The sequence below is a fragment of the Akebia trifoliata genome, chromosome 5 (assembly GCF_017979445.1).
Source record: "Akebia trifoliata isolate Shusen 1 chromosome 5, ASM1797944v1, whole genome shotgun sequence".
NCBI classification, from domain to species: Eukaryota; Viridiplantae; Streptophyta; class Magnoliopsida; order Ranunculales; family Lardizabalaceae; genus Akebia; species Akebia trifoliata.
The window spans coordinates 455,420-480,718 of NC_141379.1; the positions used below are offsets into that span (position 1 = coordinate 455,420).

A 25,299-nucleotide genomic window follows, 5' to 3' on the forward strand; every position below is an offset into this window, starting at 1 on the left:
AAAATAAAATGTGAGGATGATGGATGAAGCGTGGCATTTTAAGGTGTCTTTATCAAATATTTGATAAAGAAGTTTCTTCGTGTGTCAGATTCTACACTACGAACTACGGTAAGAAAATCACTAAAAAATAGTCGTTTTCGCTCGATTCCAACGTAGGCTTTCGATTCGTAATTCGGAAAAACTGACAGAGAAAACCTTAATCCGCCATTTTTCCCGGCCAAACCTTCACTGTAACTGCAACTCTTCGTCCCTAAGTATCAAGACCTCATCGTTGAGGCAGTAATTTGTCGAGCAAGATTACTTCACTCTTATCATCTCCACCACCGCAATGGATTAAAGCGAGTGTAGACGATCGGAATCTCACATCTCTGCGATTTTTTTCAGTGGAAATGGCGGTCTTAGAGCTTCTGTTTTTGTTCTTAGTGTTCTGCGTTTCAAAATCGGTGAACTCTCTCTCAACAGATGCAATGTCGCTCCTCGCCTTCAAAAGTTCTGTTTCTTTCAATCCATCGAACTTGATTTCTGATTGGATTCCAGCGAAAAATCACTGTGATTGGTATGGAATTACATGCGATAGAATTTCTGGCAGAGTAACGACTCTTAACATCACCGGAAGCATGACGACTTGGTCACCAGAATCAGGCTACAATTTCACCAGAAAAGATTACGTTCTCTCCGGAACCCTAGATTCTGCGATTGGAAATCTCACTGAACTTCGAATTCTGTCGATACCTTACAATGCGTTCTACGGAGAGATTCCGGTGGAGGTCGGAAGACTTCGACATCTTAAGATTCTCGAGCTTCAAGGAAATAATTTTTCTGGACAGATTCCTCATCAGATAAGCAATCTCTTGTCTCTTAGAGTTGTTAATTTATCTAATAATTTGCTTTCCGGTCCAATTCCATGGAAATTGATTGGTTTTTCTGGAATCAGTGCTATTGATTTATCGTATAATCAGCTTAATGGTGGAATTAATATTGATCCGTTTAGTAGATGTGATTCTCTTGTTCATTTGAAGCTTTCTGGTAATTTTTTGGTGGATAAGATTCCACCTGAAATTGGTAACTGCTCGAATCTGAGGTTTCTTTTGATTGATGGGAACATTCTTGAAGGTCAGATTCCGGAAGAGATTGGCCGGATTTCTGAACTTCGAGTTCTAGATATTTCTCGAAACAGTCTCACTGGTAGGATCCCAAAAGAGCTGGCGGAATGCCAAAAGCTTTCTGTTCTAATTTTGACAAATTTGGTTGATTTTGAATCTGTTGGTGATAGTTCTGTGGTAGGTGTTAGAGGAGAATTCAATGCTTTTGTTGGAGGAATTCCTTCTGAGATATTGTTGATTCTGAACCTTGAGATTTTCTGGGCTCCAAGAGCAAATCTTGGTGGTCGATTGCCGCATAATTGGACTGATTCATGTAAACTTCAAGTACTCAATCTAGGGCAAAACTATATAACTGGTTTGGTACCACAAAGGATGGGACTCTGTAAAAATTTATCTTTTTTAGATCTGAGTTCGAATTCTTTGCGAGGATCCCTCCCTTCTCAGCTTCGAGTGCCATGTATGGTTTACTTTAATGTCAGCCGCAATTCATTATTCAATTCCTTTCCAAGATTCCCCCAGAGTAGTTGTGCTAACAATGGTAATTTTTTTGAGAAGGAAAATATCAAGAACACTCACTGGGGTTCTCAGATGAAAAAGGAATTTGGATCGATGTTCGGTGAAGACTTTGTAGTTCTCCATGATTTTAGTTGGAATAGTTTTACCGGTTCATTACCATTGTTGTCATTTGGAGATGGGTTCTTTCCAATCAATCGTAAACCCTCATACAGTTTATTTCTGAACGATAACAAGTTTAATGGATCTCTTCCAGGTGAGCTTTTTTCAGTCTGTAGAGATCTACAGGCCTTTGCGGTTAATCTGAGTGTCAATCAGATATCGGGTGGGCTCTCTCAAGGTTTGCTTTTCAATTGTTTGCAGCTTACGGAGTTTGAAGCCACATACAATAAATTGGGTGGGCCAATCCCTCCTGGTATTGGTGGTTCACTGATGCTTCGATATCTTGATTTAAGAGGAAATAGTTTAACAGGAGAAATTCCAAAGGTGCTTGGTCAATTGGCCTCTCTTATTGTTCTCGATCTATCTGGAAATGCTCTAACCGGATCTATCCCTGAGAGTTTAGCAAATGCAACTGAACTTGAAGAGTTGTTGCTTGATCACAATAAACTTTTTGGGGAGATCCCTTCATCGTTCTCTTCTCTAGCAAATCTTACCAAGCTTGATGTTTCTTTCAACAACCTTTCTGGTCCTATACCCCATCTTCGACACTTGATTGATTGTGATCACTTCAAAGGGAATATATTACTGCAGCCATGCCTTGATCCAAACTCAGAAACCCCATCTGGCCTTCCTTTCCCACTTGAAGTTCATAAAAACAACCAAAGAAGTAAACTGAAGTCATTTATGATTGCAATGGTGGTCACTGCATCGGTTGTAGTTGTAATTCTCTTGGTATTGGTTCTAGTCCTGGTCTGTGGAAGGAGAAAACGTAGTAGGGTCGCGAGCCTAAGAAGGAAAGTAGTGGTGACATTTACAGATGTTCCGACTGAGTTGAATTACGATAATTTGGTTAGGACAACGGGGAATTTCAGTGTTCGGAACCTGATTGGTACAGGTGGCTTTGGGGCAACGTACAAGGCAGAGTTGGTCCCGGGTTTCCTAGTAGCCGTGAAGAGGCTTTTTATAGGAAGATTTCAAGGTGTTCAACAGTTCGATGCAGAGATCAGAACTTTAGGAAGGATTCGACATAAGAACCTTGTAACTCTTATCGGATACCATATGGGTGAATCAGAGATGTTTCTAATCTACAATTATCTCTCAGGTGGAAATCTTGAAACCTTCATTCATGACAGATCAGGTAATAGTGTAAAGTGGCCGGTGATTCACAAGATAGCTTTAGACATAGCACAAGCACTAGCTTATCTTCATTACTCGTGTGTTCCCCGGATAGTCCATCGGGACATCAAACCAAGCAATATCTTGCTTGATGAGAAACTTAATGCTTACCTTTCCGATTTTGGTTTAGCAAGGCTTCTAGAAGTTTCCGAGACCCACGCTACTACAGATGTGGCAGGCACATTCGGATACGTGGCACCTGAGTATGCAACCACGTGTAGAGTGTCAGACAAGGCAGACGTTTATAGCTTCGGTGTCGTGCTCTTGGAATTGATGTCGGGGAAGAGGTCTCTTGACCCTTCGTTCTCTGAGTATGGGAACGGGTTTAATATTGTTGCGTGGGCAGAGTTGTTGATCAAAGAGGGGCGCTCATCTGAGCTTTTCTCTCCTGAGCTTTGGGAGACAGGGCCCAGAGAGAATTTATTGGGGATGTTAAGACTAGCATCAGTATGCACAGTGGAATCGCTTTCTATTCGGCTGTCAATGAAGCAAGTTGCCGAGAAATTGAAACAGCTTAGACTTCCTGAAGGTTGATCATTTGATCTGGAGAGCTGCAACACCATGTAGAGTACATCATGATGTCCATTATACTTCAGAAATCAGCGACATGAAGGTCAGTTCATTCATCTCTCGAAATTTCCATTTGATTAACCCTTCTTGCATCTTCTAGTACCAAGTTTAAATATTGGAAAATAGAAATAAATATCATATTTGTTCCAATTTATTTGTAGCTAGAACCCCTTTTGATTCATTGCTTCATTTTCCCCTGATAATTGAAATGTAATTCTATAGATTAGAAGATAGAAGAAGTTAGGAATATCAATCGGAACATGTAAAAAGGTTCACGCCTTCACCAAGTAGTTAGTTGAAATTAAAATATTTGAATAAATTGAGATTTGTTTGAAAAAAAAATGTCGGCATTAACTTTCTTCATGGGGTGATGCAGTGTCCTACACCTCGAATTCATAGAAAATGATAAATCTTTGTGACAATGATTTTTGTCCTATATAGGTTAGAAGTTTCGGAATAGGCTGATTTTTGTACCAAAAATGACCTTTATTTTTTTTTTAAATACTAAAATACCCTTATTAGATTCCAATTTCCAAGTGTATTTATTACCCTTCACACGATAACAAAATCTTATATTGTAATACTAATGGATATGAGACAAATTTCTAGGTGAAGTCTTACTGGGAAATGCTACTCCTATAACTTTCTATTATTGTCCAAAGGCGGCACCTATGAGCTGGAAGTCTGAAGGGTCACTTATTAACAACCCCCCAGTCCACTGTCCACACAGATGAGGTTCACTGCCAATTTTCATCCTTCCTTATGGCACCAGATGTGATATCCTATTAAGCGCTCTCGACAAAGATTTTGACATGTTTTCTGCAGAATGGGTCAAAAATGCTGCTTGGCCTATATAGCCACATTAAAATCCTATACTTGGAATGTGGAATATATAGCACATTAAAGTCTCCAGTCAACCAGATGGGCACTTCGCATGTTTGGCAAGTTTGATGTGATATCAGAATGGTTAACACAATTGGGCTGTATATAACCTATATGATCCCCAATATTCTATAATTGATTGATTATTTTTATTTTTCAAATAATGGGCTTTACGGGTCCTTACAAGAAATGCTCCAATACAACTTGCTAGCACTTGTCGATCAGGCTGTTTTGGTTCCATAAATGGCAGATGAAACACTCATTGGTCAATGAGTGTACCAACTGCCACGTGCCCTGTTCAAGCAGAACCCATCAAAAATGGGTTTTGTTGTACTGGTTTCATTTGGTAAAACAAAGTATCAGAACTACTAGGGATCCTGTTCAAACGCATGTTTTGTTTTAATTTTGTAAATGATTCCACTTACATTTTGATCGATCACTACTAAAATTCACTCCAAATAATTGATCTCTGGTACAATAGGAACTTCAACCTTATCCAAAGGAAAATGCTGAAGTAACATTAAAATTGATATCGATTCTCATAGTGCTAATGTGGATGTACGTACAGCATCATAGATGCTTTTCATTAAGATACGAGTGAAAAACATTTATGGTTATGTGTGCACCTCCACATCAGCAATGTGAGAATCAATGTCAATTTTAAGGTTATTCTAGCATGGTGAGCTTCTGTACAATCTTGATTGTTACAATGGGGCATCATTCCTTCTGCACCTTGGAATTCCACAATAGAGCAACGACACATCACCAACAATGACTTGTGATCAGCATAGATGGTATTGGATATATTGGCCCATTTTTCCTTTCATCGTGATCTCTATGCAACACACACGACCACCCATTGTTTATACTTTAAAGCAGAGGGAAGGCAGAGCAAGCTATAATCCAAGGATTCTTGCGTGCAACTCAACCATGACACACTTCATCCATGTGGAGCCATGGAGGTATGGAGGATTATGCTGCTGCAAGAGTTTTTTTTTTTTTTTTTTTAATAAAGTAAAATATATAAATATCTGCAATTCAATGGGTCTTGAAGATAATTTTGCAAGACGACCTGAACCGATTAGAAAAATCTAAAAATATATGTATTCTACAAGCTCCTCCACTGTCTTTTAATGGCTTTGCGTCATATTTTGGTGACACAGAACAAAACAATGTTATTCAGTCCTGAAAAGCATTTATGCCGCCATGAGACCCTCCATATGCCGGGTGATCAGATATGTCATTTGATATATCATTTCATATGATGTGCTTAAATTCTTGTTTTCTAATACAAGATGAGAAATAAAGGTCTGCTTTTCAGCGTTCAAGAGCAAACTCTGATGTGTAAGAGGCTTCATAAAAGATAAGTAATGGATAATGAGTCTACCCAGCTACCGGAGACCAACCCCAGGGAAAAAAAAAACTACAAAAATGAAATATCGAAAATAAACTACCTCTGACATGAAAACCACACCTCAGCTGTAATCATACCATCAATAAAACCCATGATTTTCAGATGTCCCCATCACAGAACTGTAGATCATTTGCCTCAGGATACACAGAACCATAAATCTTTTTCTTATGTATCCCAAGGCAAATGATCTACGGTTCTGTGATGGGGGCGTAGGGGGGCGTATATCACACAGGGGCGTCAGATTATCACGACTCAATCAATGAACACGGAAACAATCCCCTAAATAACCCTCTTTAATGCTCTTCTAATCAACTTTTTCCCCAATATAAGGACAAACAGAAAAGAAGGGTTTTTGCTTCAGTACCATAGACAAGGTCACATCCACTGTTCATAGTTATTTCCAGTGAGTGCCCATGAAATTTGAGAAGTGCAGAACATCAAACATGAAAGAAATTCTATAATAGGGTCATAAGGGAAGTTTTATTGAGTATAAAAGCCCTCACTTCTATTGCTTTGTACCCCAAAAGAAAAAGAAAAAAAAATTACCCAGTAGAGTAAGTTTTTCGATCAGAATAAAATAAATTTATATGGTTTACTTACCTATCAAAGAAGAGATTACTTGGTTCTTCCATCTTTTCCATTGCTTTTCTCCAACCACCCTCTCTCTCTCTAACTATGCACATGTAGTTGATCAGGCTGTTGTATATACAAAGTACAAAACCTTGATTTAGTAGTGTTTCATATTTCAAATCAAACACTTTCTCCCAAAACTGCCCTCTTGTAATCTGCATCCAGTCATCAAATCTTCTACTTAGACCACATATGTGAAGATCTAACCTTCTGACATTCTGAAATGTATTTCTATTGATTCCACGACCTCAAGAATGGTTTCCCAATCGTATCGTGAAGATCAGAATTCTGGTGTGGCATATTCATCCATGACATATTGTTTGCTCTCAGGGCAGTAGCAGTAGCAGTAGCCGTAGCGGCTTCATGCCCAGTCAAGTTGTTTAGTTGATGAGCTGTTTCACTATTTCTTGAAATGTCCCTGCTTAAAAAATTTGCTGCTGGAGTGTTATACTGCTGAGCAGCTCTCAGAGAATCACAAGGAGACTGTAATTTGTTAGATTGAGGAAGAACACTATACAGTCCCTCATCTGCACTGCTTCTGTTTCCCAAACACATGCCTGGGTTCCCAGAAACACCCATTGTGGACCAGCCCCCACGAGTCCGATGTTCGCCAGGAAACCAGTTCTGACCCAAGAAACTACTGCCATTTAAGGGAGGCCGGAATGATGCCGATACATGGATAGGATCAATAGCCACCCAATCCTGCATGTCAACCGGCAAGAAGTGTTCTTGGCTTGGATTAGGGTATCTCCCACCATTGGAATACAAGTTCTTTTGGATGATCTGATGCATGCCAAAATCGCTGGCTCTCATCGGTTCCATCATCTGCAGCTGCTGCTCCCGGAAATGCCCAGGATGATGATAATTTTCTAGCGATCCATTGCTTGCTCCTGGCAGATGTAACCCTGGTTGTTGTTTGTGCTCATGTGAGTAAGACGATAACATTCCTTGCCCCTTGAGAAAGGGCTGGAGTTCACTCGGATTTTGACTTGTGCACGAAGCAAAGAACGAACCGTTGTCCCTAATGTTAAAAGATGACCCCATAATATTAGATGTACTGGGTAACAATGGATGTCCTGCATCCTGCTGGAGTATGTCAGTTTCCAAATCAAACATGCGGGTTGGCCGCTCTTCAAGTGTTTGTTGTTGTCCAAGTGAACTGGCTGATGTGTATCCACAGCTTCCAGGCATAGGATGATAGTACGAATCTGGCATGGAAACTGATGGCCAGACATCTTTAGCAGAAGGAACGAAAACTTCCTGTCCAACAGCATCCTCTTTGGGGTATGTATTTCTCAAGAACTCTGGAAGAGTTGGTGCAGAACCTTCTGGTTTTATGATGTCTTGGTCTCCCTGTTCCATATTAATGGGGGCGATCTCATGGTGACCATTAAGCGGACTTCTCTGATGTGGCTGACTGTGTTCGGAGTGAGGAATAGAGTCTTCAGCAGAAGCGTCTGAAAGAGCCTGTTCACTAGCATCCTCTGTGGGACTCATATTTCTTAAAAATTCTGACATAGCTGGAACAGCAGTCCCTGGTTTTAAGAAGTCTTGGCTGCACCCCTCCGACTCTATATACATGGGATTGGGCTCGTAGTGATCATTGAGTGAAGGAATACACTGGAGAGGCTCACCGTGTGTGGAATGAGGTACTAATTCTTCATCAGATTTATAGTTCGGTGTCTCCACTGTGTCTTCATGGTCTGTTTCTATGTTGTCTCTGTCTTCTTGAAGCCAGCTATCAGGGTTCACTTTCTCCTCATCCACCAAAGGTTTCTTCGTTTCTGCCATTTCTTGGTCCAAAGACTTCCTCCATTGCTGTCTCTGCAAATGCCTTTCTGTCCAGTTTGCAAAAGCTTTTGGGAGATCTCTTTTTGCCAACTGTGACCTACATAACATGTAACCAGTAAATTAAAAGACAAGGACAAAGAATAAGGAAAGGAAACCCAGGAGTGGTTCAAGCTGAATACAAATAACTTATTACTTGACAAACACTAACCAGTGATCATGCAATTTATTGCATTCTTCTTCCTCAAATACTCCATATGGTTGTACATGAAAACTTTTGATGTCACCCAATATGCGGTTAAGAGACTTGGATTGAATACCATCACCAGACTGCTTTATCCTCTTAACAAGTTGATGTTGTTTCCTGCTTATCTGAGATAAAGAAGGCAGACTATCGGTCGAAGAATTCAAACAGAGAGAATTACACTTGCTCACTTCAGCAAAAGAATTTTGGAATGTCTGCAATAACCTAGACTTATTTTTACTTTTTTTCAAATGTTAAAGCTAACCAACTCAAAAGTTGGAGAAGCTCTAAAAATGAACAAGAAATTGGACTTGTCGGTAAGGAACTTGGTACCTCACAAGGTTCGGAATATTGTTTTGAGTACAATGATATTCTGAAACTACATCATGCCAATATATCCCATATCGATAAAATATGATTTTCACATTGGTAAGGATTACTGAACTGGTATGCCTACCTAAGATTTTTTTTTTTTTTTTTTTTATTTCCTATTGTGCCTTGGGTTATCTCTTAGCTCTTAACAATTTTCTTATTTGTTTTGCCAACACAATTTTGCAAGACTAAAAGTTTCATTTCGTTTGGATGGTGTAAATAATACATAATTTACTTTCTCTTTAAAAAATAACTTATGGCATCAACATACTTAACCATATCCATGTCTGTATCCTCGATTTCTAGAAATAAAGAATTATACCCTTGTTTCCAAAACCAGGATCTGTGCCCTTACACGCATCTGGCATACAAGTTTCAGTGTGTCGTGCCATTGTTGAGATTGATACAGCTAGGTCAAGTCCTGCTACTTGAGAATCTGTGAACACTTGACTGAGCTTACTATGTCAAGTCTTTTAACCCTGTCCGGTTGAACCTCACAATATGTTCCTTTCGAGTAAGCTTTATGTATTTATAAAAAATTAAAAAAAGTAAGGGGAAGAAAAGCACGCGTCCTCGAATTGATCATCAATATCTCTCAGGATTTTCCTTGAGATGAACTGCAGAAATCTTAAAGATTTGACAACTCATTCAGTTATGATCATTCTAGAATTTCACATATAAAAACAAGAACAAAGAAAAGAACCTAAATAATAGTTCCTTCAAAATTACGTACAAAATGTTTTCGTATCCATACATAAATTATGTGAAATAAAGAAGCAATTTTCCAACCTTGAAATAAGACATATATTTGGCGCTGTCACCAGAACGGATGCAAAGCTTGTGTGCCTTTTCTTCTTTTCTGGAACTTGCTGCCACCTCAGGCATTTCATAAACCGACGATGATTTTGTATCCTTGTCCTTCACAAATCCTTTCCTAGACACCAGAGAACACTGATTTAGAAACTTTCACTACCATAATGTCACTATTTAGAAATTAACAGACTGCTTACATGCCTCAATTTAGTTTCTAAAAACAGATGACACAACCATGGATTATTAAACAGATTAAAAAGTTCAAAGTCCATTCACCTGGGCAACAGACTCAATTTTGTTTCTGTTAAGGGTATAAAATGCATCATAATATGATGCATCTTATTCCCTAACAGCTTCACTTCAAAGAGTGAGAGTGAGCATATTGTGTAGTCACACTACGGAAAACATGATGAGAGAATGGTGTGATGTAAGACAAACAATGATCTAATAACCAGGAAACATTCAACAAATGAAAGAATAACTTGGATGGATGTCTGCATGTATAACCCCTTCCCCAACCTACATGTGTCAAAAACATGGCACATATGCAGAGGGATTGGGTGAAGGACATACCATATGAAGGGTCCTACTAAGGACATCACTTGAGCCATAATGTGTCAACGGTAATGGAATGAATAAAATCTATAAATCTATTTGCTTCAGCGTCTTTTTGTTTCTCAAAGGTGTTAAGAATAGGTGCTTGTCATAATTGTATCCGATAGTAAATTCATACAGAGTACAACTCAGATCGAACCAGGATTCAAATCGTTTGATCATTGAATGCATACAAAATTTTCTTTGAGTTAAATATATGAAACAATATCCTGGCTAAGCTTACTGCCCCACTTACGTGATGCCTAGGCGAAGATTTGACTACATTGTTATACATCAACGGGGTCAAACTAACTTCAGTCACGACTTTCCAAGGTATATATTAAGAGTATACCTGTTTCCTACTATGATATTGTTGGACCTTAAGATAATCTAAGGAAAACTTGACAGCCATTACAGTAAATCCTGACCAAAGTAATATATTAAGAAGTTGGTCTATAAAATCTAATGCATAATTTAGATCACAAGGCAAAGAATAGAAACCTCCATATCTTCTGGACAATATCCTTTTCAGGATCCTTGCAGCTTGTCCATCTTTCCTTCCACTTCTGTAAGTTCTCCACAATACTGCCAGATCAAGCACAACCATGTCACAGCAATACAAACCAGTGCAAAAGCAGACACTAAGCAATACAAAGTGCAAGATGACCTTTCCTAAAATTTACATACTCATTATGATACTTCTGCAACTCCGAATAGTAAGCTTTCTTGTTGGTCCTGAAACACTTCTCCCGACAAAGAGCAGCATCTGGATGAAGATTACCAGAACAAAGAGACGCACCCCTGCAAGTAAATGCTTGACATAAACAAATCGACTCGATAAAAGGTGAAAATTACAAGGCATCAAACAATGAACATGTTCATCAAAAGAATCTATATGTACATAAGAATTCTGTCTTATGGAACTTCCCAGAATTCCTCAGTATAAAACATTAATTTAATCAAGAAGAAGCAAAACAATTGAGATGATCGGTGGGAAAGCATCCTCTATTTAAGTATGAGGCTGCCTGAGGTAGCATGGAGTAAAGAGGTGGGACAGTAGATGGAATACTGAATGGAAATAGCAGCAATTTCCAAGAGAAGATAAATGAGGAAACACTAGCAACAAAATGTGTGAATATTGTAACAACCCAAGAGAATCGCAAAGCTATTCGGACAGACGAAGCATAGAGAAGAATGATAAACAGCCATTGCAAACATTATTCAACCATTATGCCAGAGTTAGTTATTTGTTGTGACTTGTTCCTATTTTATATTCTTCCTCCAGTTCTCGTACACCTGGTCCTACTAAATTCTAGCCACTAATCAAATGCCATCTTCCTAAGTTTTATTTGTTGAACTAAAGTCAAATGGACAGCTAATTTAAGTGATGGACAATGTAGCATCATAATGAAGTCAAACAGGGTCTGTTTGACCAGTAGTAACGATTAGCTTACTCAGAAATGGGTGAAACACAAAGCATATGCAATGAACATGCGCCAAAATGGTGAGAAGAAAAACCAAAATAGACAAACAAGACTGGCAGCCTATTAAGTTGTAAAACAATAATGAAACACGTGCTCAGAAAAGCTAGAAAGGCTCATTGATCATTTTAATACCTGATTTCCATTTTCTTTTGGTGATACGTTACTATCTGAGGTTAAAGTTGACGAAAGACCACTCAAGCATAATAAAGAAAGATGACTACAGTATCAATGTTTTAACCTTTTCATAAGATAGAAACAAGACGAAAAAGTATAAGTTCCTGCCTATGAATCTTGGCCTAAATAACCTGACAACACTCAAAATTACAGGACAATAATAAAGCTAGATGAAAAGATCCAGAAAACAGAGAAAATGAGCAAAAAAGTACTAGAATGTCCTGAATCTGTAGGCAACTAGAAATTACATAAAGCTACAATGTGTGCATGATGATGACAGGTGCATCAAGGACAATTGGAGTGTCTGAATCCAAAACATGCCCAACATGGTTTCTTCAACCTTTCAGAAGAGTCCATACAACATAGAAAAAAAGTGTAAAATGACTAATTTCTTTAACGATTGGTACCCTGAAATCCAAGGTGTTCCACTAAAGATAGCAGTCAGAAATTTGTAGAGCAATACAAATTGTAAACTGCAACCAAAAAATGTACTCACCTACCCATAAAAAAGGACCATGAGCTAGAAAAAAAAAATTCTAGTGTAGATATTATTTGAGCATATAATTTGTTAAGCACTAACTAAATAAAGTAGTTGTAGATTGTCTGATTTTATTCGACCTCCATAAGATATAAAATGATGAGGCGTGTGTGGTACCATTATCTATTTAATATAGTAGATGGTGAAAATAAAACGTTAGGCTGTGATTAGTCATCTCAACCTCCATTTTTCTTTATAATATTTTTTACTGATAAAAAAATGCGAAGTTAGGTTAGTGGTAAGCTTTAGAAAATAGAGTTATACAAACTTGCCAATCGAGGAAAGGATTCCCAAAGTGAAGATTTTCCCCCATAAGCAATGATTTCACTGCTTGGTCTGCATCTGTTCCTTGGGGAAGAAACTGCGTGAGAAGATTTCTCTCAGTTTCTGAAAGATGAGTATCCCAAACCTGAAGATTAATCCCACAGGAAATGCATAAAATCAATTAAACAATTAAGGTTCATGCCCTAACCTCCAATGGAATATAAACATATATAAGAAGCTTAATGATAAACATAGATGTAGAATTATATTTACCTCACATGATAACACCTCAGTCATACCCTCCAATTCAAAAATTTCCTGAGGAACAGCAAAAACATCTGCCAAGCTTCTGTGGCAATGAGAAACAGAATCAATAAACGGAGCCAAGTGTCTCCATGTTATTCCAACTTGCTCCCTCTTGGCCACAGCCCTCTTTTGATTGTTATCCCATTCAAGAGATATGTGCGACCTCAGGTTCAACAGATCTTCTGTTGATTCCACATATTTTTTCTTCTTTGCTCTATATTGCTCCTGTAAATTGCAACTTACGACACTAGAAGCATTCAAACGCCTTTTTTGTTGACCAGCAGCCATTTTGCAGACTATGTTAAAGAATTCCCACCAAAGTGTTATTTAAATGTATCAGACTCCTCCCTGGTCTGTGTTGAAAAATGTTTCTCCTCTGGAACAGGCATACTAAGTGCCTTCATCAACAAAGCATATCGTCAGTTCATTTGGATCATAATTCACAAAAACAGTATATTGTTCATATTAACATGCATATAATTTGAGTGATATAATCAAGCACGACAAAGGCGTTCTAGACAAATAATTATACTACATCATTTCTCATTTCTTATCGTATATTGCCCCTAACAATTTCCGTATCTATTTTTTGATATGAAAAATTTGTTAACTAATTTTTTTTTTTTAATTTAAAATTATAAAAATTAAATAATGGTATCGACCTATTATAATCCTTGTTTCCTTACCAATACTTGCATTTATATTTGAGTACCTTAGTTTGATCGCACAACAAGTAGCAATTAAGTTATACGCCAAAAACTGAGTTGTTATTGAAATTCACCGTGTTAAGATTTTATCCAAGAAATTAGCACCCCAACTGGTACAACATCCCAAAGAGCAACTGTTACATGTAACCTCCGCCCCAAAACAAAAAGTAATCATTTCAACGGATTAGAAATTCACAAAAGGCATTTTACACATTGTGATCTCTCACAATAGAGGTGATCAAAGGCAATCATCTTCACCCATGTGTGCAGAGTCCACAATCCCACTAAGGCCTACACAACCAAGGTTTAAAATCTCGCATCGAGTCATTGTAATGGTGAGGAAAAACCGAGTTCTCCTAACCGAGATAATAACCAAACATTCGATGTTTCATTCTAGTCTCAGCCGAGCCAAGACATTCCGACATGGTACAAAACTTTCAATCAATCCTATCACAACACACTTTCTATTGCAAGCACACCAATCTATCACCACTGCGGATAGATTGAAGACACCTTTCAAAAGTTTGATATGCAAGCAACATTTTTTCAAAATGCAAGACAAGGAGAGGGATCTCCGCCTATCAAAGGGCATCCCCTCCCATAAGTAAATGGTTGGAATATTTTATTTAATGCATCATAATTAACATCTATTGTCAGCTCAACTCTCCTAACTAGAACATCAAAGAGCCCTATCAGGCTTTGTTACGTGAGTCCAATGAGCATCTGATTTACCTGAATCAACAATCACATGGCAAGGCTAAGTTTTTTAGGGGAGGAAATGGAATCACCGTGAGATAGGATGTCAAGCACTCCAATATTATCATTCTAGCTGTAATGAAGGAAAGAAGGCGACTCAAGATAGTATTATTGTGTCGGCCAAAGGTTTTTTGTTCTATTAGTGTAAAGCTTTTGAGGAATTTAAAGGTGTGCTCTTCAAGGACTTTATGGGGAGATGGGAGTGAGTTTGTAGATTGACGTGAGCGAGTCGGGTTCCCTTGTAATTGTTTCTTTTGTACTTCTTGTTGGTCATCGGCCAAGTTTTAATACAATTGCATTTACTTATATAAAAAAAAAGTAGTTAATAGTTTTTGGCCCATTCTTTATCAGGGAAAAAAATGTCAGATTATATTATTTACTTTATGCTTCTAAGAGAATTCACACTTTACCAATTTTCCCTAAGAACTCACATTTTCCCACTATTTCAGTATATCCTATGTTAGTAAAACATATAGGATCACGAAGAACCACAATCATCACCCAATATCAATCTATTTCAAACAAAGCAAAATCCATAGGCACAATTTTCACATCTTCCCAATAACCAAATTTTGAATTTGAACCCTATACTTTGCTCAATTTATGTAACAAAACTAACCAGATAAATCTCCATGTTCAAGCTGCAGATATATCAAATTCATGCTCCAAATCTAAACCTACCTAGATCAAAACAAGCTCTAGCAATCCTCAAAGTCACTAGAAATCTGGAACTCAATCCATCCCAAACCACTCAAATACACTCCAAAAATAAAAATTACATTCCACAAATCTTGAAAAAAAAAAAAAAAATAATAATAATAACAAAGAGAAAATAACAGATTCGGATGTGAAATTAACCACAGAATCGATACCAGAAAACATCAAATTCCATCCATGCGTGAAGATAATATCAAGCAAAACCACTAAAACATCCAATCCAGAACTAAATCTCCATGGACACAGAATCTAAAGCTTGTGATATTCAAAAAAAAAAAAAAAAAAAACCCTAGAAACCGAAGCAAATAAAAATCAACGAGAGCCCGAATAATACCTGTAATATCTTCAATGTTACTCGAAGAAATAAAGAGAAATCAAAGAGTGCGAGAGGAATACGGACTCGCGGGAAGGAGAATTAGATAAGCCTTGCGAGAGAAGGAATCTTGGGACGAAGAGTTCTTTCGGAGAAAAAATCTCTGGTTTTAGAGAGAGAGTGGGCTGGTTTTGTTTCTAATCCAATTCGTTCGGAGAGAGAGAGGCGTGGTTTCTCGGAACCGTTTAATGCCTTTTGTGCATTTAATCTTCGTCATGCGTGGGCGCGATCGGCTCAAGCCATTGGCCCTGGCTATTATATGGCATGGTCAATCATGGAAAAATAATTATTACTGTTATATAATAATATATAAAATATATATATATATATATATATATATATATATATGTACGTATATGTGACACGTGGCAGATATGAGAGTGGATGGACTCGCCCTTGTGATTGGGTGGGAATGGGACCATTGACTACGTGTCTTGATAAGATTGGTCTAAAAAGCAAATAAATATAAGCACACATGATATTACAACACCATTATTTTATGAATAAACATCAATGATTAAATTGTAAAATCATACCATATCACTGATATTTATTTATAATATATGCAAAGGTTAATAATGTTGAAGAAATTGAAGAGTAGTGATCCATAAAATCAGTGTTGGTTGGTTAAAATGAAATTGTAAATTTAAAATGTTTGAGAAATAGATGCTGTAAAAAATAAAATTTGAAGTTGTGTTCTTAACCAAAAAGGAAAGTCGGTCGATGACATTAATCATGCAATGTTGGGTTGTTAAGGAGGATTCTCATATTTGAGGTGTTTATGAAATCGAGATCCAGAGATAATATTTGAAGGCACGCGTCTTGACATAAAAGGAAAGTTCAATATGATTGCCATATTTAGGGCCAGCGATATTAATCAAGTAATGGTGGGTGGTGGTTAAAGAGGATTTGTAAATTTGAAGTGTTGGAGAAATTGAGATTATAAGATAATATTTGAGATACAACAAAACAAAACAAAATTAAGGAAATCTCAATACATTTTCCCCTATTAGGACCCACCATATAATCCTATAACTTGTTCTAATATTTAGGGTTCGTCTTGTTTTTTTTCATGAGAAATCAATTTCTTGGCAAATAATATTCAAAGAAAGGAAACAATATCCCAATTAAAATGGATTGCTCACATTTGAGTGAATAAAAAATGGGTTTTTGATGAAAGATACTCTTGATCAACCTCAAGTTTTCTTGCCTTTGAAAAGTCATTTTCCCATTTTGATTATGGGCAAACTTTGTTTCAATCAAAAATCATTTTCCCAACCAAAATATCAAAATAAAAGCAGGCAAAATTGAATTTCCTAGTAGGAAACACACATAATGACAGAAAGGAGCTTTACATGTCTTCTAGTCCCTACCTCATTACATGTCTTTTAAGTCCCTACCTTATTCTATTCTTTTCGGAATATTCGTCTTCGAACATTCAATTTGCACCAAAAACACTTCTCATTTATCTTCATTGCATGGAAAAGGGCTATATATTTGTAAGTTCTGTGTCATACTTAAAATTTAAAACCATAACAAGCTTGCCCCATCAATCCTCCTATCGATTAAATTTCCAATGAAAGATGTGCTAGTTTTGAACTTCAGAAGATTCGATCGAACCAAACACTTGCAAACCAATACAACCATGGACTCGGGCTTGAGCCTGTATTTGCAAAGTTATCGAATTAGAACTTAACAGTCCAAGGTTTTGAGGATCGTGTGCAATACCCTTATGTAGACATCTAAACCTAGGAAGGTTATCCTAACACACAGAGACCATAACACATGAACAGTTACAAAATGAAATGAACCCCAACACCGATATATAATCAAAATAATTTGATTTTGTCCTTTGCAATTGGATAGCTTATACATACTCCAGAAAATTACACTTAATGGCCTCATTTCCATCTTCCTATTTATGTAACTCCCAATGGATTGACCACCATCTTTGTTTCATTTTCTTCACCCGTCACCACCACTCGTTGTTCAACCCTGTATTTGTACCTATTTGCTGAATAGAGAAAAACACAGAAATTGATCACACTCATAACCGTAAGAAGCCCATAGAAGTAATCAAATCTACCAGTATTTATGTTCTGGGACAGCCATGACGGCTCCCCTGTGTTTGAATTCCCCGTGATAGATTTGATAATGCTGTTCAATATAGAGGCCGCAAAGCAACCCAAGCCCCCAGCAACAGCAGCATAAGCAGATCCAATACTTCTCATGGCATCGGGTGCCTCCTGATAGAGAAATTCTAAAAGTCCCACAATGCAAAATACTTCAGCTATGCCAATCAGGCAGTACTGGATCAACAACCAAAACGCGCTTAGGTTGGGCATGGCAGTTAGGAAAATAGTCTCGTACCCGTGTTTGACTGCATAATCTCTTCTGTACCTCTCGAAAATTGCAGCCCATGCAACGGAGAGGATCGATACTGCCAAACCAATACCAACCCTTTGAAGCTGAGAAGCCCCGTGAGGGTGCCCAGTGATACGGCGAAACAGTGGAACAAAGACGGAGTAATAGAGAGAGAGTAAAAGAAAAATGCTAAGGCCAGGAAAGACGGGCATACACGTAACAGGGAGTTTCAGATGTCCCATGTGGGTGTTTAAGGTATATGCTTGCTGAACTGATAAAGTTAGAAACTCGGTTAAGATTAGGTTGAGCGTTATAGTGCAAGCCGGTATTGGAAGAAGTTTCAATAGTATCTTGACTTCTTCTACTTGGGTGACAGTGCAAAGTTTCCAAGGGCTAGGATTAACACCATCCTCTTTCAGTTGTAGAGCTGCCTTGTCCAAACATCTATGAGACAAAAATGCTAATTAATTATCAAAAAATAAAACAAAATGAGACTCATATATCACCATAGAAATAAATTCATTAGAGTGATACGAAGATGGATAAGACCTTTATACCTAAAATCCTCGGTGTGAACTATCTTTCCACTACCCTTTATAGCAGATCGTTTCCCTGGAACCTCATACAGTCCCACCAACTCGCTGCTATCAAAAGATTTGCTTCTCTTCCGAAAGGCAGCAACGAGGACCTGGGCAACCCGTGTCAGAGGGCTGCCACCTGGCAATCTGTGCCTGTATAATGGTGTACCTAAAAAGAAAACCATATTCGAAATGCCCATAGCAATGGCTAAGGAACCAAAAGCAGAACCCCATCCATGGTTAATTTGAATGTAGACAACTATAGTGAATGCCACAATTGCCCCAACGGTGACAGAAAGGTAGAAGAAATTGAAAAACCTATCCAAGTGAGCTTTGTAATCTCTACTCCTTTCGTCAAACTGATCAGCTCCAAATGAGGAAACACAGGGTCTTATCCCTGCGGCTCCAAATCCCGTGACATAAAGGACAGCATAGAGGTACAGCATCTGCCATGGTTTTGCCGGCTCACAAGCACCCAAAAGTAGGGAAAACTGATCACATTGACCTTGATTTGGCACAAATACATTCATTGTGGCGCACAAAGTTATTCCAGTCAGACCCTGCAGAATTGAAGATAAGAAAATCACTCATTGTACTTTATTTTCTTTCATTCAATATATTACACTCATCAAAAAAAAAAAAAACACTCATTATATGAAAACTTCCTACAAAATCAAAACTATTGGGAACCCAAGACGCATGATACCCAATCCAAAATAATTTACAATAATTATCAGATATAAAAACTAAAACCCAGTTTAGGATCCAATCCAAACCGACAAGCTAACTCAGGTCAGAATACCAGGATCCAAATCTAACATTGAATGTGTTGAACCATACCTAAATTCAGATTCAGCTCTTAATGTATCTTAGATCTAGATTCATCTCAGTTCTATATTTTCAGCTCCAAAGTCAACCAGTGACCCATGATTCTTATTTTAAAATCCAACCCGGAAAAATTATAGGCCCAAAACGAATGGATCTCGGGTCGAGTCTGCCCTATTTTATGTTCTCTAGGTGTTGGTATGTTCGTGTGGGTGGGTTGAAGACAATAGACTGGGTGGAAACAAGGCCAACACCCCAACCAGAACAAACGTGCAATTTGAAAGCCTTAAAGACCAAGAGGAATGCCAAAAAGGCATGGACAAGGTGATGCGCATGGATATAAATACACTTGAATCAACATTAGACAAGTTTGTAGGAATTTGACTCATTCAGCCGACCACAGATTTTTAGGATGAGGTTTCAATGATGTAGCACGCATGCATGCACGTACACACGAGCTGATGACAGCCATGCACCACCTAAATCCATGTTCCTGAAGGCAGCCCTTTTGGTGTAAGTTGTTTTATGAGTTTAGAGTAAGTGTTCTTTGAGAATTTTGTTTTTATATGGGATTCAATTTGTAAGGTAAACAGCTGATTTTGTTCTTTGTTTTGGAGGCCCTCTCATCCTCCATTTTTCTATCAAAAAAATATTTATAATAATGTGCAGGTGATGATTCTCATATTTCAAACTTTAATATCATCGAGGTTTAACATGTACCCAAATAATCAATATTTTATGTTTACGGGGTTTAGAAGGCATATCTTACCGCAAGATAGATTGTCGTGAAGATTGCTATTGTCCAATATCGACCAAGATATGCATCAGCAAGAAAACCACCGAGCACAGATGAAGCCTGTGATATCCCCAAGAAAATGTTCACTGCATTTGCAGAACTGGAAAAAGGCCTATGCATGACATAGAACATAAATGCCACCATATTAACCGAAAGGCCGAAATAAGCCATTCTCTCTGCCATCTCGTTCCCTACACAAATATCAAGCAACACGAAACACGATAAATGCTCAAAACGCGATAAATCAAATAAAAATCCATGAGAAAAATTATAGGCAAAACCAGGTAACAATATTTTCTTTACTTCCTGGATAAATGATGATATTATTAATAATTAACACATAATTTTACAAACCATGAAGAGTGAATCTATACCAAAAATGAAGAAGGCGGCAATCCAACCCCCTGTCTTTGAGAGATCGGTAATGGGTTTTCGATGGATATTAACTGGAGTAGTTCCTCCTCTAATATAATCTCCACCAATGGCTGTGGGTCTCTCATCGCTCTCGACGAAATAAACCCCAAGTTTCTTTCTCCGAAACGAATCGGAACTCCCATCTAACTCCCCTGATACCTCTGGCAATGTTTCAGGAGACTTAATTTCTTCGGTTCCCATACCTAGCAAGTAACAGAAGAGAAACAGAAAAAAAAAAACTGATTTCCTTCCTCGGATTCCAAAAAAAAAAAAACTGTTTTTTTTTTTTCAAACCTACGAAGTTCCTCCTCTTATGAGTGAAACCCGGCGAAATGATACCTACTTAACTCGACAGGTCAAACAAAATGGACAACATTTCGAGAGCTTTCAGGACAATTTGAAACCTAATTTCTTCAAACTCACACAGGTCCTCTTCTTAAAACTGAAAAACCCGTCAAATGACACCCACACCTCAATGCAACTCTAATAAAATGGGGGAAAATGGGCCTTTAAACAATTTGAGATGGAGACTTAGACGCAGACCTGATTTCCTAAAGTGCACAGAAATATTCTACTCAAACAATTAATCCTTCCAACCAAAAACCCAATCCCATAAACTATATAAATAAAAAACAAATCATCTCTGACACACAAAACCCTACAAATGAAATGAGAAATGACGTCCAAAAACAGCTAATTTCCATCCCACCGAGATGTGAACTCAAATTCGGTCGAAATAGTGCAAATTTTGTCGGCTAACTAATACACAGATCCTAAAAATCTAAAATACAAGACCCAAATCCACCCAACAAAAATTGCGACTGAGTGTCTCCATCGCTTATGACGCTTTGAGCTACTTATAGTCGTGAAATACTGATAAATCATCAATATAGGGGGTCCAACAAACACGTGAAGATCCAATCAACCGAGCTAACGCTATAAATGATAGTGAAAAGCGAGTGAGAGAAGTAGAGCGAAGTGCCATTAATGCGAACCTGTACAGGAGGCTGGGAGATGAAACACCACCGTTTGATCTGTTGAGCTTCATATAACGCCATTGTTGTCCCTGTAGAGTAATTAGAGCACAAACAAGTGGGTCGAATTGATATTAAGAGTAATTGATTTGTGGGGCTTAGGGTTCTTGAAACCCTAGATTTCACAATCTGTTGGTTGGATGAAACTATCTTGAGATCGAAATGTAGACATTTACCCCAACGCGTAAGATAGCATGTGGGCCCCACACAGATTGTTCTTATTATTAGAAAATTTTGATAATCCTCCCACTGCGGACAGATTTGCCATTATTAAACGAAGATATTAAGCTATTAAATCAATTAGAAACTGCCACGTGTCCTTTAGAAAAGTAAAGTGCTTTGTTTGGTAGAAACTAAACGTGGAATGATATAGTTGGTTAAACCTTTGTTACCTTAGTTCGAATTCGGGTTTCCGTTCTACCGCTCAAGTAAATCGGGTTCGTTGGTGTGTGTGTGAAGAGTAAGAAGATAGGAAAATGCTGGACTGACCTTGAACTCACTCCCTTTCACACTTGGTTGACGTGCATGTCTACCGAATTAGATACTTTTCACTCCCTTTGACACTTTGTTGACGTGGATGTGTACCGAATTACATGCTTTTCATCGAGATATGAGTGAACAGCATTAAATTGTGCTGGAGTAATATTAACGTGACATTGTTTCACACATTAACGTGCACATAACCATAGATACTTCTCACTCGTATCTTGGTGAGAAATATCTAGGATTATGTACACACATCCCTATTAGCAATGTGTGAAACAATGATTTCAATGTTACTTTAACATTTTTCCAAAAAAGCATGCATGATTTTGTGTGCACCTCTAATCAACAAAGTGTGAAACATGGTGAATTTCAAAGTCACTCCAACATGTCTCGAAGGTGTAGTCAAATTTCTCTAACAATACATTGAACCTTCACTATTTGGCTCGTTGAACCCAATTATAAAATTCAACAAATCGTAACAATCGGATTCGCAAATTAATTTGTACAAGTTCATTGGGTTCCACGATCCCAATATTACCTTACTACAAATTACTTCATTATGAGTTGATTCACTATTTGATTTAGCTAGTTAGAGATGGTGACTTGTGTTAGACAAGTAAAAGCCTTGAATTCTATTTTTTAACAAATGAGTCTCGATTAATCGATGTAGCAAAATATATGATGCTGGTGTGGCAAGGGCAAAAAAGCATAGATATTTTTCTTCAAGATACACAAGGAAAAAATATCTAGGGTTATGTGCTCTTGCCACGTTAGTCATGTACAGGCTGCTTATGTTTTGTCGCATCAGTAAATGATTTCAGATAAATTTTCAAACTTTAAAATTTTTCTTAAGATGATCCAACATTTCTCTCAGGATCTTTAGTTTTTGTTTTTGGATCAAGTTAAAACAAAAATCTCATACAAAAACAATCCAAATCAGATTTTACCGAGAAAATTGATTGGGAAAAAAAGGGGGGATGATAGAGAGATGTAAGTTAAGTATCATGTTTGTTAAAAAATAATTTCATATTTAGTCATTTGACATATTTAAAAAAATTATGGCAAACATTTGAGAACGTATATAGAATTCCTCAATGTTGATTTATAATTCATCTCAAGGAGATCATTTTTCTTAATCAGTTATATTTAAAAATAAATAAAAAAATCCTACACACTTCCACGTGAGGAAAGTGCGATATTGAGATCACTTCAGCATTATTCCTTTAGAAGAAGAACAAAATTAGGCATTTTAATACAATGTATGTGGACAATTAGGAATTAGGGGAAAAAATTCAAAATTGAATATCAAAACATCTGAAAACGTCAAATAGTGAGTATCAAATCAACAAGAGTCCTAATAATATGACTCACCAAGTGACATACTCAATTGACTCCTTGACAGGGACAGGCTTGGAAATCGTAGATTTGTATCCTGTGATGTACAAATTTACGATTCTCAAACTTATCATACCAGAGAGTCAATTAAGTATGCCACCTAGCAAGACATATTATCACGACTCAATCAACAATTTCACGAAGCCATGAATTCTCCCATTCTATTTTATCTCTAACCTAATAGACAAAACCACTTGATGACCCGTGACTAAACATATGGATTGGATTGGAAAGGAGTAATGCTGGGGTGACACAGGGATTTATTGTGATTCTCACATTTTTAACATGGAAGTAGTCACATAACCATAGATGTTTTTACTTGTATCTCGACGAAAGAATCTATGACTATCACATTAATATACTGAGAATCACAGTGAAAAACAAAGTCCCTAAAGATTTTCCATTAGAAAGTTAGGTCAACAAAGATAGGTGTTGACAAATGGTTTAGCCCCAGGAGTTACTCTCTTTGAGAGATGGTAGATAGGACGTGAGAGGACCATAATTAATTGACAACGATTGGACAATTGGAGAATGATGAGGGCTGATGTATCGATGAAGCAATGAACCCCTTAATACCACAAACTTCTATGAATATTCTCGGATCATTCATCACGGTTCCTTGTCATCGTTGGAACCTTATCTTAAAAGCTCGAAATTGACTAAACAAATCATATTTCTTCATTCAATTACATAAAAAATCACCATATATAATTTCATATTTTACCTTTACTATTCAATCTAAGTGTTTTTTTTATTTTTTTGTCTCCCCATCCCCTCTTTCAGTATGTTTAAGGAATGTTTCGCTTCACCTAAAAAACGTCAATCCTTTTCTTGATTTGCTTTGTAGATTGTGTCTTACAAGTTCATGAAATTATCAATTTATTATCTACAACTATTTCCTGAGCTAAGTGAGCTAAGTAGTAAGGTGTTGTGAAGGTTGTTCTTAAGGACTTAGGTTCAAACCTCCTTAACATTTTCTTCTACTAACCACTAATCCTGCAAAGCATAAAAAAAGATACTTCAATCATTTCCTTCAAATCTTTTGTTTTTTTTATTAGTCTCTTTCTCCTATTCTATCAATGATTATTAAATTACAATAATAAAAAGGGGTTGAGAAGGGAGTACGAGGCAAATTAGATTTCTTGATAAATATATGATATTTGTTAGAGAACGAATTGAAGGATTGTGGAGGATAAATATAACAAATGAAATGGGAATGGAAATCCTTGATCCCCTAAAAAAACAAAGGTAAGGTGTCTACGTTACATGTTTTTATTAGAATTTAAAATACCTTCGATTCTTAACCCAATTGTGCACGTAGTCCAATGTGTTTGAACTCCAATAAAAATGTGCCATGTGAACTCTTAACATTGTTATAGGAATGAAACACCATTATAGATCACGACTATTTTTTTTTTATTAGAGAGAGAAAGAAGAAAGATGGGAAAAGGAGAGTCTCATCAATTTGGCAAAATTTCACATTTTTCAAATTTTAAGTTCACATAAACTTCATATGAGGCACAATTTGACTCGATTGTTTGATATTCAATTTGCATATTATTTCTAATTAGGATCATGATTAGGGGTGTCAATGGATAATCGAAAATTTGAATTCGAAACATTGGATATTATCCGAAAATTTTGAATATCGGATTCGAATTCAGATAATTTGATATATTCGAATCCTTATCGGACACGGATTCGAATATTAATATTTGGAATCAAATAATATCCGTTTCGAAATAATATATAATATATATTATTTAATTTGATTTATTTTTTATATAAATAATATAATATATATTATTTTATTTATTTATTTATTTA

At 37.1% G+C, this 25,299-nt stretch overlaps 3 protein-coding genes across 3 annotated transcripts; 1 reads left to right on the forward strand and 2 right to left on the reverse strand.

The window, feature by feature from the left end:
* Positions 1-4,552, forward strand: LOC147400751 (LRR receptor-like serine/threonine-protein kinase RPK2). The gene is made up of 2 exons (XM_086441755.1): positions 1-3,567; positions 4,134-4,552. Exon 1 carries the CDS (start codon positions 390-392, stop codon positions 3,486-3,488), a length of 3,099 nt encoding a protein of 1,032 aa, XP_086297881.1. The 5' UTR covers positions 1-389; the 3' UTR covers positions 3,489-3,567; positions 4,134-4,552.
* A 1,696-nt stretch (positions 4,553-6,248) lies between these two features.
* LOC147400752 (uncharacterized) lies at positions 6,249-15,845 on the reverse strand. The gene is made up of 8 exons (XM_086441756.1): positions 15,542-15,845; positions 12,995-13,425; positions 12,730-12,866; positions 10,949-11,062; positions 10,763-10,846; positions 9,644-9,788; positions 8,450-8,610; positions 6,249-8,338 (listed from the first exon to the last, which is right to left on the reverse strand). Exons 2-8 carry the CDS (start codon positions 13,313-13,315, stop codon positions 6,682-6,684), a joined length of 2,619 nt encoding a protein of 872 aa, XP_086297882.1. The 5' UTR covers positions 13,316-13,425; positions 15,542-15,845; the 3' UTR covers positions 6,249-6,681.
* Positions 15,846-17,381: 1,536 nt separating this feature from the next.
* LOC147400753 (Major facilitator superfamily protein) lies at positions 17,382-21,731 on the reverse strand. The gene is made up of 5 exons (XM_086441757.1): positions 21,553-21,731; positions 20,518-20,760; positions 20,117-20,334; positions 18,502-19,082; positions 17,382-18,388 (listed from the first exon to the last, which is right to left on the reverse strand). The coding sequence occupies exons 2-5, from the start codon at positions 20,756-20,758 to the stop codon at positions 17,500-17,502; spliced, it is 1,929 nt and encodes a 642-aa protein (XP_086297883.1). The 5' UTR covers positions 20,759-20,760; positions 21,553-21,731; the 3' UTR covers positions 17,382-17,499.
* Positions 21,732-25,299: the final 3,568 nt, after the last annotated feature.